At 33.4% G+C, this 14,459-nt stretch overlaps 1 protein-coding gene across 1 annotated transcript; it reads left to right on the top strand.

Annotated features, from left to right (window-relative positions):
* The first annotated feature begins 8,957 nt into the window (after positions 1 to 8,957).
* Positions 8,958 to 13,903, top strand: LOC120195307 (auxin response factor 5-like). Its single transcript, XM_039197371.1, has 14 exons — positions 8,958 to 9,470; positions 9,699 to 9,811; positions 10,031 to 10,129; positions 10,226 to 10,282; positions 10,425 to 10,577; positions 10,672 to 10,756; positions 10,902 to 10,992; positions 11,075 to 11,239; positions 11,342 to 11,464; positions 11,637 to 11,712; positions 11,808 to 11,943; positions 12,032 to 13,329; positions 13,432 to 13,622; positions 13,706 to 13,903. The coding sequence occupies exons 1-14, from the start codon at positions 9,356 to 9,358 to the stop codon at positions 13,857 to 13,859; spliced, it is 2,856 nt and encodes a 951-aa protein (XP_039053302.1). The 5' UTR covers positions 8,958 to 9,355; the 3' UTR covers positions 13,860 to 13,903.
* The last annotated feature ends 556 nt before the right edge of the window (positions 13,904 to 14,459 follow it).

Here is a 14,459-nt window from a genome sequence, read left to right as displayed (position 1 = left end):
CCATATGAAACTCCATACATTTTATGACTCATCTCAATGCAAAAATCTCCTTTTTGTTTCCTATACACTTTAGGCTATATCACACTTATTCCACCGTTTAAAAGTTACAAATTTATTAAAAAACCATGCATGGTATGTGTCGATGACACATAAGGTCTACCACAATCTAGTGACAACGACAGCGTATACGTATGTCTTATATTCAATTTTTTAATAAATGTATATCTAAAATTATTATATAAGATTTTAATAATAAAATATCAATTATCCCACGTTCAAGATGAATACATAAATTTCTAATTATATAATTTAGCTTGAGAAATCATGAATCAATGTCTCCAAATGCCAAAAATTCTCAAATTTCCCAAACCTTTTTGGGGTAACCTTTGCACTTTGTGTAATTGGATTGGTCTCTGAATCGTTTTGGTTAGCAAAATGGGTCCCACCGAATTATACACGTCACGATAAAGTTAGCAAAAGCAAAACTTTCCACCGTCATATAACCCTATTTGGTGTTATTGTTAGTACGATAATTTAGAGGTTATAAGTTCGAATGTTATTAAACTTATAATTTATTTTAATGATTTATGGATAGTTTATAAACGGTATAAAAGTTGTGTTTTTTAGGTAAAATTGTACTAAGATAGTAAGTCTTTTATATAAAAAATGTTAAACATTTACATAATTTTATAGATTTTTATTTCACTTACTCATAAATTCATAATATTAATCCAATTATTTATTTTATAAACTAGTAACTATTTCGTATTTATTTTATAAAAACGGAAACGTTGATATATTAATATTATATTTATGTCACGTTAATCGTATAGTATCTAACATTTTTTTCCAACGAATATAGATAATGTCTTGACTTTTATAAAAGTAAGCTAAAAACTTGATATGATTTAAAGTTAGTGGGTGGGTTCAAAAGCTACTGCTCGATATCGGATTTGCTTGATCTTAATGTCAAAAAGGGTGGTCCAGATTTGGGTGGCTGCTATAATTCACATAAGGGTCAACCTAACACATCTAACGTTGGATGTGAGGGTCTATGTACCTTTAACAAAACATACAATTCGTCATAAAACACTCTTAGAGTGCGTTTAGTTCACGAAATGTAAGATTACCAGTAAAAATAAAAGATTACCAGAGAATAAGATTACTGAGAATGTTGTATTTTGTATTTGGTTGGTTTAGCAGGAATGTAAGATTATCGTGTTTGGTTAAAGGAATAAAAGATTATTAGAATGTATATTTGACCAAATTATCCTTATTATATATATTTGTATAATATTACAAATTGTAAAATATTTATATATTTTCTTTAAAAAATTAAATTCATAATATTTATATAATTTTTTTTACAAAATTAAAAATATAAAAAAGGTTTAATGAAAGGGTAAATTTTTTTTTAACCCCTGAACTTTATATAAAATTTTAATTATAGATTTTTTTTTGTAAATCTCAAATAATTTAAGGATAAATTTGTAATTTAACTTTCGTAGAATTTTTATTATTCAATGACATAAGAATGATATTTTTGAAAAAAAAATAAAAATTTAAGGGTATTTTAGTCCAAAACGTCGTTAATATTACAATACCTAAGGGAATGGAGGTAATGACATTCCCAGTAATATACCCCAAATAATCTACTATTGGTAATAAAATATTATCGGGAATGAGATTCCCGGCCAACCAAACATGGGAATGTGGGATTTCCATCTCATAGAATCACACAATCCTTGAATCAAACACCTCCTATGTCAATGAATATTCATATGCAACCAAAAATAAGATTAATGTGTATATAAATAAAAGAATAGTCTAATAATTTTTAATAAAAAGTTTATGGTAAATCCAAAAGAGAAGTTGATTGAACGAAGGGATGATTGATTAAAATAAAGCAAAGAATGCGGCGAGTTTAAGTTCCAATGGCCATTGAACAGAGTGCTTAAGAGTCCAAATCTCAGGCCTTCAAGTTTACGCGTGCGGTGCCACCGGTTTCAGCGTCACATGTGCACCGTCCGATCATGATTCTCATCCACATAGATTTGCAACCCTTCCATGTGTTCATATGATCATCACGTGCCTATTGGGAAGCACATTATCGTTTCACCTCAACTAGACCTATTAAAATTAGGTAATAAATTAGCACATTATTAAGTGTATCTAAGACATCATTATCAACCATATAGGATTAGTGAAAGGAAAAACAAATCGATATTATCTCCAAAAGAGACATCTATACCTTTACATATTTGATGTTCCATTGTTTTGTTTCGCCTTATCATCCATGCAAGACCCACCATGCATAAAGTTGTCCCCTTGGCCAGCCCTTTCGGGGCAACGCTTTCAATAATATATCCTATGGTTTTATTACTATTTAATGCTACACTTCAACATCTTTATTTGAGGTGTGATATTTTTCATACATTATTATTATTATTATTATTTTGCTAATAGATATTTTTCATACATTTATATCATGTTTATTTAGTTATCATTTATTTACAATTAATATTGTCAGAATTATGACGACGCCATGCGTGTTCAACCCAGGCAACAGTCCATCCATCGTCACTTTTCCTACGCTATTATTATTTTGAATCAAAATATCATGCGTATTCTTCTTCCATTTGTTGCCATTAGTTTAAAAACTCTTACAACTGTATTACTACGTAGGCAAAGGTACAGTTTACAGGGACGAAGTTACCCTTTGTTCCGGGGCTATTGCCCCCTTCATTTTTATTATTAAAAAGTATATGAAAAAAATATTAAATTAGGACTTCAAATTTTATTTTGTTTTGATTTTTCCTCCTTCATTTTTATGGTTAATTATATTTTGTTCTCCTCATTTTTATGATTAATTATACTTTATCCTCTTAAGGTGTACTCTTGACATTATCTCTCACAATTTGTATGGTGTACTTTTAGAAGCATGTTTTTAAGACTTGTTTAGATGCATGTTTGATATTTTATGTCGCAATATAAAAAATATTAATTCAATTATTAATCTAAACTAAATGTTAAATAATAAAAATTTAAAAAGACATTTAATTTTTCTTTTTATTGTTCTCTCGGTTCTAAGGCTTGTACTTTTAGTTAATTCGGACCGATCCACGTTGCACATTTAATTTTGGTGAGTAAATTTTTCAAAGAATTTTTTTTCTACACAAAAACTCGAACTCAATAATTTTCTTAAGCGATATAAACTATTAGGGTAGTAACTCTGGATTGAGTCAACGTCAACTCCCAACGGCAAACAATACAAGTAAAACAAATTTAATATAAATTTATTGATTTCATTAGAAAAAAACAAAATCACGTCCTTATAAATTCAATCTTTAGTATCATCTTCAAATCACTTCAAGGTTATTGACGAGGGATCATAAAATTAATATTTTAAATAATATAAATTACCGATAGCGCTGTTAATTAATCAATAATCACATTTTATTTTCGATAAATATATTGTTTCAGTATATTCCACAGATTTTTCAAAAACATCTTTAGAGTGTATAAATTCTCCAAATTATTATGGGTAAATATTGTACTTTTTGCATGATGAAGAGTAAATTTAATTCTTGCATTGAATTGATACCGCACAAGAAGAAGAAACAAAAATGATATCATCATATGAGGGCATAGATTGGAGGCACATAAATGTGTTAGATACATAGATATAAATAAGGAAGCAAATGAATTATTTGGCAGCCCACATTTATATTCCATCTTAAATGTTGCTGTATAAGTTTGGACAAAACTTCATTTACTACATTTGCATTTAAATCCAACGAGTGTCCTAACAATACTATTCAAAGTTATTTAATATATTATTTATAATAATATTATCAAGATATATATCATAATTGATAATTATGCTCATGCATTCAATGTATAAGGTGAAATATTGTTAGATATACGAGCGAAACCACATATATGAAAGGGGTGTCAAATGTCACCCTATTTTTCTAATTATTATATATAAATAGCACTTTATTTATCGATTTTTAGGTTTTGTTGTAAACCTAATTGATTACTTTCAATTATGTAAATCAATAGTTCAAATCGTACTCAAAGGTAGGACATTTCCTATTTTTATAGGAACTTCTGTACCAGAAATAATGGTATCTCCAATTATAGCCCTTCTAGGATGAAAAATATATCTTGTCTCACCATCCTCGTGGTGTATGAGACAAATGTATGCATTTCAATTAGTTTCGTATTCTATGGTTACTATTCTACCATATATGTCTTTTTCATTTCGTCGAAAATCAATTTTACAGTATAGGCACTTATGACTTCCCCCTCTATGCCTTGCGATAATGATTCCTTTGGCATTACGACCTTTACCACAATGATGATGTCCGTATATCAAATTATTTTGTGGATTAGATTTCACTTGACTGTCTAAGACTCTGTTGTGTGTATCTTGTATAAATGTATCGTCATTCTATTAAAGTATTTTGATTTAAGTTCTTTTCGTTCTAAGAAGTGGATTAGAATAACCTGGTTGAAGCGTAATGATCATACGCTTGTAATGCATTGTATGTCCCGTAATGGGTCTCATTCTTCTACTGTTTTCGATGAGTCAATGACTATTCATATCTATTATCTCGACACCAAAGAAGAGTTCAACCCAATGTTTTATTTCTGTTCTAGTTGATCTTGAAGGCATTGCGTCATTGTATAGCCTTTGGAGTTCCTGGCTTTTCAAAGCCAAAGTTGTGTCTGATCCGCTATGAAAGCCCTTGTAGGCCACCAAGCATTTTCTTGTCGAACCGTGAAAATGGAAGCTTCAACAAAGCTCATGTATGGTGAATAGTTACGTGTATCGCCTCCAAAATCTGCTGAAGGTAGTCATATTAAGCGCGGTGTAATATGTAGCAGATTTAAAGGATGATCAAACTCCTATTTGACCTGTTAATGTGAACTTGGGTGGTGATCGTGGCAAACAAGTGCTAGTTGTTGATGATGTTCAGACAACTAATACTGATGATGAAAACGTTCTTATTGAAGGTAAATTGGTTTATAATATAAAGGAAATTCTTAGTCTTTTCTCTTTTGAAGAATCCGAGCAGTTTGTGGAGAATACTGATACTGAAATTGTTGTTGAGACGCATTTGGGTGATAATATCTCTTATAAAATTATCGTGTTGGAGGTTAATGCGGGCTTGGCTTCTTTGTCTATAGTTCCAAAAAGTTATGGGAAATATGGACAACATGTTGCGACTAGTCAAATTACCAAATGTGATTTTGTTGGGATTGCGATAAAGCTCAAATGATCAACTAAAAGTGTCAAGAAAAGGTGAATTGGCCAATTAAAAATTTTGGGTATCGAGTAAAAAGATAAAAGGAAATTTGCACAAGGATTTATAGTGGTTCGACTTTTAAATCAAGTCTACATCTACTATCTTAGCTCCACACTAAGGATTTTCTAACAAATTCACTAATTTGTTCTTTCATTTTCAATGACAAAGAGATAACCTTTACAAAACCCTTAGTTTTTCAATGGCTAAACTAAAACTAACACCTTTTTTCAAAAGGAATAAAAATGTAAACAAGAAAACCTCTAAAAGGTAGGTGTTTACAAGATTAAACTCATTAAAACACTAATATTTATAAGAGAAATAAAAAATAAGAGTGAAAAACTCTTCTATTGTGTTTAATTGTTTAGATAGGTGTTCTAACCCTTCTTCAAGCGTCATCAACTTGTTTTTATATGTTTGAATGAGTTTGTGGTCTTTTCTAGCTTTGGGGATTATTTTTCTGCAAAATTAAATTGTCCAGGAAAGAGAGTATCGGTACTCCTTTAATGAGTATCAGTACTACCTTTATAATTTTTAAATAAACTAGCCGTTAAAGACCATTGGCCTTGACCAGTATTGATACTATGCTCATGGTATCGATACTACTGTGTAAAGTAGTATCAGTATCCCTTCGAGTATTGATATCTGTTTTACATTCTAGAATTTGAGTTATTTGAAAAAAAAATTGGTAGTATCGATACTACATAGAGAGTATCGATACTTCTCTTACATTTGGTATCGGTACCACATGAAAAGTATCGGCATTGATCATGCAATATCAATACTGTAATAACAGTATCGGTACTATGTACCCAGAAAAGTAGTTTTGTGCTCAAATTCTATTTTAATGGATTTTGAATTATTTTTGAAAACTTTTGAACAAATTTAATCACGTCAAAAAACATTTGCCTTAATTTGTTATATCAAAATATTATAAAACATAGTTCAACAATCTCCCCATTTTTTATATAACAAAACATTTGAAAAAATGTTTTTAGCAAAACTCCCCCTTAATAAAATATTTCATGAAAAATAGACATATTTAGAAAATATTAAAGTTTCAATTTTTTCATTCTTGAAATTGATTTTTTTTCATACATATACTTCTCTCCCTTTTTGTTATATAAAAAAATAAAAATGAGTGTAAGTGGTAAAGTTCACATTAAAATCATTTGAAAAATCAAAACTCCCCCTCAATAAAAGCATTCCAAACAAGAATTTGACTTTAAAAGGTTGACAGTTAAAAGATATTGAATTTCAACAAAGATTAATAAACATGTTAGTACCACATGAAATTCAACATATCCAAGTCTAATAAACTTTATGCAATTCTAATTGTTGTATTTAAATGCATGTGCATAAAGCTATCCAAAAAATGTTATGCATTTGAAAAAACGATATCAATTGTTAGATAGATATCATTTCAATAAATCACATGCATAAACATTTAAATTAAGGTTAAAAATTAAAACTAAATTTTAACAAAATTCATTATGATGAACAAACATTTATGAAAAATCATTAAAACTTTTAGAAAATGTTCATCACAATTCTTTTTAACATACATGAGATAGAAAACATAAAATTATTTAAAATCCAAACACTTGCATGCTCTGAAAACTCATGCATGCTTAAACTAAATAAGCAATCAATTATGCAAATAATTAATATAAGCTTAGAGGTTATCCATTCATTTTTAAATGTGACTAGAGAATTTGAATATTTTCACTTTCACCTGTGGGGAGTCGTCTTAAAACTGTTAGTCAGTCCGACAGAACATGTCCGTTTTGTTCAAATGCTGAGGAAACGGCGCTACATGTAATATGTATTACGTAGCTGTCTAAGGACGTTAGAGGTCCTTCGGCTTTCTAAAATTCCTACTCGTATATATCTTAGCTCTACGGATGATACTTATTGTGGATGGAGGAAGCTTTTTCGATGCTTGGACGTGATCCATTTGCTAGTTTTTTGGTTCTATTGTGGAATGATTGGATGACTGTTTAGTTTGAAACTGATTCGATGATGGTAGTTCACAAGATTACAAGAGCTTCCGAGGATATATCAACTTTGGGTGTCTTTGTCCAAAAGGCTCGTGCGATTTTCCAAGGCCATTCTCAGTTTTGTATCACGTATGTTAGTCGTGATTATAATCGTGTGTTGCTCATACTCTTGCTAGTTGGGCGTTAAGAAGTGACGATTCTTTTTTTTTTAATTCGATTTGTCCCAACATCATTTTTCATGATATTCAGAACGATGTACTTATTTCTTGATTTATGACATTTGAGCACTTTTTTTCCTCTTATTAGGAATAGAATAGGTTGTCCGCACAAGTTTTTTCTTTAAAAATTTATATATAAATAGCGTTGGAAATATATTTGACACAATTTCAAAAGAGTATTTTATGTTAATTTTTTTAAAATATATTGATGTAAGCTGAATATTTTAATAAAATTGAATATATGATAAATATTTTAATTGTTTTAAATAATAATATTTGAATTGAATATAAATCATAAATAATTTTGACTTTTAAAAACTAAATTTGAGAATTCAAGTTCAGATTCAGATTTTTATAAAGAAAATGTACGTGCCTAATTATTTTTAATGAATTTACTAATAGGTTCGTACATAGAAAGAAAATTATTTGTCAAAAAATTAAAAAGAATAAAAGCAGGTAATTATATATATATATATATATATATATATATATATGTTGTAAACTTGTAATAGGAAACTGTATTATACAATGGCAAGTTGCAAAAACTATAGAGTAATAATATGTGTGACGTGAAAAGAAGAAACGGCGCCGTGACAGCGGAGTCAGAAAAATAAGGCAACACGTGTTAGCTCCAAAATGTCCCCTACTTTCCTCACATTGGTTTGTCGTGAATCGCACGCGGGACGACTATCAGTCAAATTATCATACGTAAAAATAAAAATAAAATACTACTAACTTATTTATTATAATAAATTAATATTAATAAAAATAAAATTAAATAAAAAAACACTTTCACACACGCCGGAAATTGGAGAGTCCAAACAACCAATCCTCGTTGTCAACGTGCTATGCAACGCCACGTAGGTCTTGTTCATTATACTACGCACTCTTCTCCCTCCTCTTTGTTTAAAAAGAAAAGTTTATATTTTTTACTTTTTTATGCTCTTATACTGTACTGTTTTCGTGTTGCGTTAGTTTTGCTCTGTTTTCGACATTTATTTTATTTTATTATTTATTATATTATATATATAATGTATTGGTTTGAAGTTTAAAGCTGCAACGGAATCACACCTATATAGAAAGTGTGTGCGCAGGATAGGAGCATGGACACTCTTCCTAGTTTCAAGCAGCTTACACATTCATTCATTCATTCTATTTGTTTTGGTATTATAAAAACAGAGTAGCAAAAATCGAAAATTTACAAGTTTTTTAGCTTTGGGTTTTGTTTTTGTTTTTATTTTCTTTTCAGGGTGGTGTAGCTAGAGAGTGGGGAAGGAATCAAAGTGAATGATGAGAGGATAGTGGGGTTTTCACTGAAAGGTCTTTATCTTTTTTTTTTTTATAGAGAGAGAGATACTAATATACTCAAATGCTATGATCGGCGTGCTTTGATGCTGAAGGAGAAGGCAAGGTGTTTCCTTTTTTGTCATATCAAAAGTCCCACACAAAAAAAATTCTTTTTTCCTTCTTCCCAGTGTTGTTCCCTTTTCTTTGCAGGTTTTTGTTCCTTGAGTTTGGACGTTGATTCTACTGCTGCTGTTGTTAGTTTGTTTGTTTGTGGTGTTGTAGAGGGGCTAAAAGGTTTCTCCTTTCTGTACCAATTGGAGAGACCTTTTGTTTTTCATTTGTTCCATGATACTCCTTTTACCCTTAGAATAATCTGTCCATCTGATAACATATAGGGGCAATGGGGATGGGAATTTGTTTCGTCTCCTTATGGAAGTTCATGGTCTTCTGTTTCTCTTTAGTGAAGATGTAAAGCTGGGGGTCTTTGCTTTGAGTTCTTATTGTGAAAGAGTCTAGAAAAGGAAGAATTCTTTTAGCAATGACGGGTTCCGTTGTTGAAGAGAAGATGAAACCAGGAGCTTTGGTTAATGGAGGCACACAGTCGACTCTACTCGAGGAAATGAAGCTATTGAAAGAAATGCAACATCAATCTGGTTTGTATTCTTTTACAAAATTTGTTCTTTTATGTTTTAGTTTTAATCCAATATGCAAGAACCGTTGACGTTCTTCTCTTCAACATAGAAGCTTACAAATGAGAGATGTTAAAGTTATTTATTACTTGGTTTTAATGGCGAGGCATTTAAGTCTTCCAAAAGTGTTAAATAAGGTAATCTCTGTCGAAATCACTCGTGTGATGGATTTGTTTTCCTGACTGGTTGCAGGGACCCGTAAGGCTATCAATTCTGAGTTATGGCATGCCTGTGCTGGTCCACTAGTTTCTTTGCCTCAGGTGGGAAGTCTTGTGTATTACTTCCCTCAAGGACATAGCGAACAGGTTTGCATTTATTTCTCATACTTGATTATCATTTGTCTTCTTTCTGTTACATTGTTTTTCCTTGTTTATTGTTTTTTTTTTGCATTCATTAGCATTAACGTAATGAGACCTTGAAACATCCAACTCGGAAGATCTGCTTTGCTTTCTTTCAAAGTTGTTTTTGATGTTATTTTGTTCAAGAACCAGAGGGCTAATGGTGTTTTTTTTTCTTTTGAGCAGGTAGCTGTGTCCACCAAAAGAATGACCACCTCTCAAATTCCCAACTATCCTAACCTTCCATCTCAATTAATGTGCCAAGTTCATAATGTTACATTGCATGTATGTCATTTATATATGATTTTTAGTCACATTGGGACATTAACATCATTTAGTCTTAATAAACACTGATGTTTCTTTCTTTGGAATCGTTGACAGGCTGACAGAGATACCGACGAAATATATGCTCAAATGAGTCTTCAACCGGTGAACTCTGTAAGCTTCTCTAGTTGGATAACTATACATCTCAAACTCTTATGAATTTGCCATATATTTGTACTTGATAAAAAGAAAGAACCCTTTTCGACATTATGATTCTGTGCATTGTCCTCATTTACAAAGATTTGAGTTTGATTAGGAAAAAGATGTGTTCCATATACCCGACTTTGGATTGAAGCTGAGCAAACATCCAAATGAATTTTTCTGCAAAACCTTGACTGCAAGTGATACAAGTACACATGGTGGTTTTTCGGTGCCTCGTAGAGCAGCCGAGAAGCTCTTTCCTCCATTGGTGAGGTTCTCGTAGGTTGTTCTAAGTGCTGCCGGTATGATTGATCATGCAGGGACATTATGTGAATTCACGACCCTTTTGATCTGTTTTTCAGGATTATACCATGCAACCCCCGACTCAAGAGCTTGTTGTAAGAGATTTGCATGATAATACCTGGACATTTCGTCATATATACCGCGGTGAGTGTGATTTTTGATTATTTATCATCTGTTTGAGCAAGTAATCTTATTCGATAACTAAAATTGGGCAAGATGTGTATATCTGTAAAATATGCATTTTTGACAGTGAATTTTGAGTATAATATATGATGTTTTTTTTATGCAGGGCAGCCAAAGCGACATCTTCTTACAACCGGGTGGAGTTTGTTTGTCGGATCGAAAAGGCTTAAGGCCGGTGATTCTGTTCTCTTTATCAGGTATGCCATTGTCACATACTAACATGTGTTTGGTGCAAAATATTTTAACTTCTATATTCATGATTATGTCTTATTGTTGTAGGGATGAGAAGTCACAGCTAATGGTGGGTGTAAGGCGTGCAAATCGTCAACAAACGACATTGCCGTCATCGGTTCTATCTGCTGATAGTATGCACATTGGTGTTCTTGCTGCCGCTGCTCATGCTACAGCCAATAGAAGTCCTTTCACAATTTTCTACAATCCGAGGTATGTTTAATAGCATTCATACCCCCACGAGTTTTTCGTCCATTCTTTCTCTCTGGCGCTCTTCTTTTCTTGCTCTTTATCTATTTCTTGATGTTTTTGCAGAGCCTGCCCTGCAGAATTTGTCATCCCTTTATCTAAGTACCGGAAATCAGTATATGGCTCTCAAGTCTCAGTTGGTACGAGGTTTGGTATGATGTTCGAAACAGAAGAGTCCGGGAAACGAAGGTAAGTTGGTTAATAGTTCTTTATCCTCTCACCATATTGTTTCCAGCCTTGGTGTTAATGAAATTTTGTTCATAATGATTATACGATGTAATTGCTGCAAAGATTTTTCTACTTGAGAAATAAACTACAATATATCTACACATTTCTTCTAAAGTATCTCAAATTTCTGTAGATATATGGGTTCTATAGTTGGTATCAGTGAGGTGGATCCTTTGAGATGGCCTGGCTCGAAGTGGCGAAACCTTCAGGTTTGTTCTCATCGAACTCAAGACTGTTTAAGCTGTAGAGATTTACTTGCTGTTCAGTTTAAACATGGAAGGTCTCGTATTCGTTCTCGAAACAGGTTGAGTGGGACGAACCCGGATGTAACAATAAGCAGAATAGGGTGAACGCATGGGAAATTGAAACTCCGGAAAGCCTCTTTATTTTTCCTTCATTAACTTCTGGTCTCAAGCGACCTTTATATCCTGGATTTTCAGGTAAGCTTCTGTTTGTTATATTGAGTTGTGTACAACATTTTTAGATGCTTATCTTTGTGTTTGTTTCTTTTTTTTCCTATGCACACAGGAGCAGAATCCGAATGGGGAAGCTTGATGAAAAGGCCACTACTCCAGTTTCCTGAAAATGGGAATATTCCCTATTCGTTCTCGAATTTATGTTCCAAACAATTGGTGAAGATGATGTTGAAGCCTCAGATTGTTAACCATCCCGGAATTTTTGCAACTGGTTCACAACAATTCACTGATGTTAAGCCATCTCCATTAGAAGAAATGAAGAACTTGCAGTCTGGAAGCAACCAAAAACCGCAGCTTATCCAATCGGAAAATTTGTCAATCGAGAACCAAAATCTTCCCAACTTGGTCCCTGACCAATCCAATCCAATCAGCTCAAATATATCCCAAATCAATGCTAATGGGAATCCACATCCTGCAAATAAATTTGAAAGCCTAACACTAGCTGGGGCTGGGAGCAGTAATGAAAAGATAAAGTCGGAATCAAAGCATTCCACCGAGCAGTTGACTTCAGCATTTGAATGCAATGAGGAAAATTTGGTGGCGAATGCTACAAGTCCGACTATGTCGAATCAACTTTCTTTTCCAAACCAGAACCAGGTTCCACTCCAAGTGCAAAATAATTCATGGCTGACGCAGTCACCATTGGATTCATCAGTCCTCCAAGCTCATCAAATACTTGAATCCCAAGCTGATCTTAATACTTTAAATAGCTTTCTTCCATTTAGAGACAACGATGAGTGGATGCCAAACCTTTCTTCTTGCCAACCTTTCGCTGGGGTATATAAATCACCCGGTCCCGAACCGATGGTTGGGTTACAGGACTCTTCAGCCGTCTTTCCTGTTGATACCGATGCTTTGTTAACTACAGTTGGTCAGGATATGTGGGAACAAAAGCTGAACAATTGCAGGCTTTCATTCCAAGCTGACCAATTGACTCCTTTCACTCAGCATGATCCGTGCAGTCTTAATTCTGGCTGGGTGAGGGATTTGTCTGATAACAGCAATAATCAAAGTGGGATAAATAGCTGTCTTAATGTTGATGTTAGTACTGGTGGCAGTACTGTGATTGGTCCTTTTGTGTCCAGTGCCATTCTAGATGAGTTTTGCTCATTGAAGGATGCTGATTTTCAAAACCCTTCAGATTGTTTGGTTGGGAATTTCAGTTCTTGTCAGGATGTTCAATCTCAGATTACCTCAACTAGCCTTGCGGATTCTCAAGCTTTCTCTCTACAAGACTTGCCCGACAGCTCCGGTGGCACGTCTCGTAGCAACATTGATTTTGATGAGAGTGGACTTCTGCAAAGCAGTTCCTGGAAGCAGATGGCTCCACGTGTTAGAACATATACAAAGGTACGATAATATAGATTCTGGATATGTAAATACCCAGGTCATCGAAGTTATGTGCGGACTGTATTCATGTGTCTATAACTCTTCTTGGTCTGATTCTGACAGGTTCAGAAGGCAGGATCTGTAGGAAGGTCGATCGATGTCACGAGCTTTAAGAACTATGATGAACTAATATCTGCAATTGAATGCATGTTTGGACTCAAGGGTCTGCTGGATGATCCCAAAGGTTCAGGCTGGAAACTGGTATATGTGGATTATGAGAACGATGTTCTCCTGGTCGGGGATGATCCTTGGGAGTAAGTTAATCTGCAACCGTTGTATATTTCTTTGTCGGAGCATTAGCATCCAGCTTCTAATGGCTATGGTTTGATGTGTGCAGGGAATTCGTGGGGTGTGTTCGCTGCATCCGAATTCTGTCACCTACAGAAGTACAACAGATGAGTGAAGAAGGGATGAAGTTGCTCAACAGTGCAGCAACAGTGCAAGGCATGAATGGCTCTGATTCAGAGGGTTGCAATGCAATGCAATGCTGAAGATTCCACCTACCTGAGTAATCGTCGAAACCAGATGTATTCAACTAGTATGTCTGTAGTAGAGTTGGAAATGTAATGTATGAATTCTAAAATTTACATTTTTCAGCAGGAAAATGAACTTCCAGCAAATAGGTGTACCAATCAGGACATGATCCATGCTGATGAGTAATGATATATATATTTCTAAGATTCACTACATCCTTAAGACCAGTATAAGAAGAACAAATAGTTGTGTTATAGATGCTTCAAGGGCATCAACTGAAATCATGAAATTCAAGCAAAAAAATGCCACCTTGAGGTACTATGAAACTACAAAGAGATTCAAGGGGTAAAAAAGGGGGTTTTAGAGTACAGAAGAGAACCCTTTTTTTACCTCTTGAATATCATTGTAGTTTCATGTACCGTGACAACAAATTAAGAGTGTTTTTCCATTTGAATCGATTTGTTGAGAGATGAAGGAGATGTTTTTGTTCAACTGTTGGTTCGGGGAGAAATTGAAGGAGATGTTGGCAGCTGAAGAACAAAGCGTTCATCTCTTGAATCTCGCTGTTCCATCTCCAGTTTTCACTCCCATACCTCTGGGCTCAGCAAAGCGATGGA

The sequence above is a fragment of the Hibiscus syriacus genome, unplaced genomic scaffold (assembly GCF_006381635.1).
Source record: "Hibiscus syriacus cultivar Baekdansim isolate YM2019G1 unplaced genomic scaffold, ASM638163v2 tig00117011_pilon, whole genome shotgun sequence".
Classification (NCBI taxonomy): domain Eukaryota; kingdom Viridiplantae; phylum Streptophyta; class Magnoliopsida; order Malvales; family Malvaceae; genus Hibiscus; species Hibiscus syriacus.
Note: the sequence above shows the minus strand (reverse complement) of the source record. Positions and strands in the feature narration are given on the sequence as shown.

Excerpts from the sequence above, each read along its gene's own strand:
- LOC120195307 (XM_039197371.1), top strand. The coding sequence starts at position 9,356 with ATGACGGGTTCCGTTGTTGAAGAGAAGATGAAACCAGGAGCTTTGGTT. Across the intron at positions 11,240-11,341 it reads ACAATTTTCTACAATCCGAG|AGCCTGCCCTGCAGAATTTG; the intron begins GTATGTTTAATA and ends ATGTTTTTGCAG. Across the intron at positions 13,330-13,431 it reads GTGTTAGAACATATACAAAG|GTTCAGAAGGCAGGATCTGT; the intron begins GTACGATAATAT and ends TGATTCTGACAG.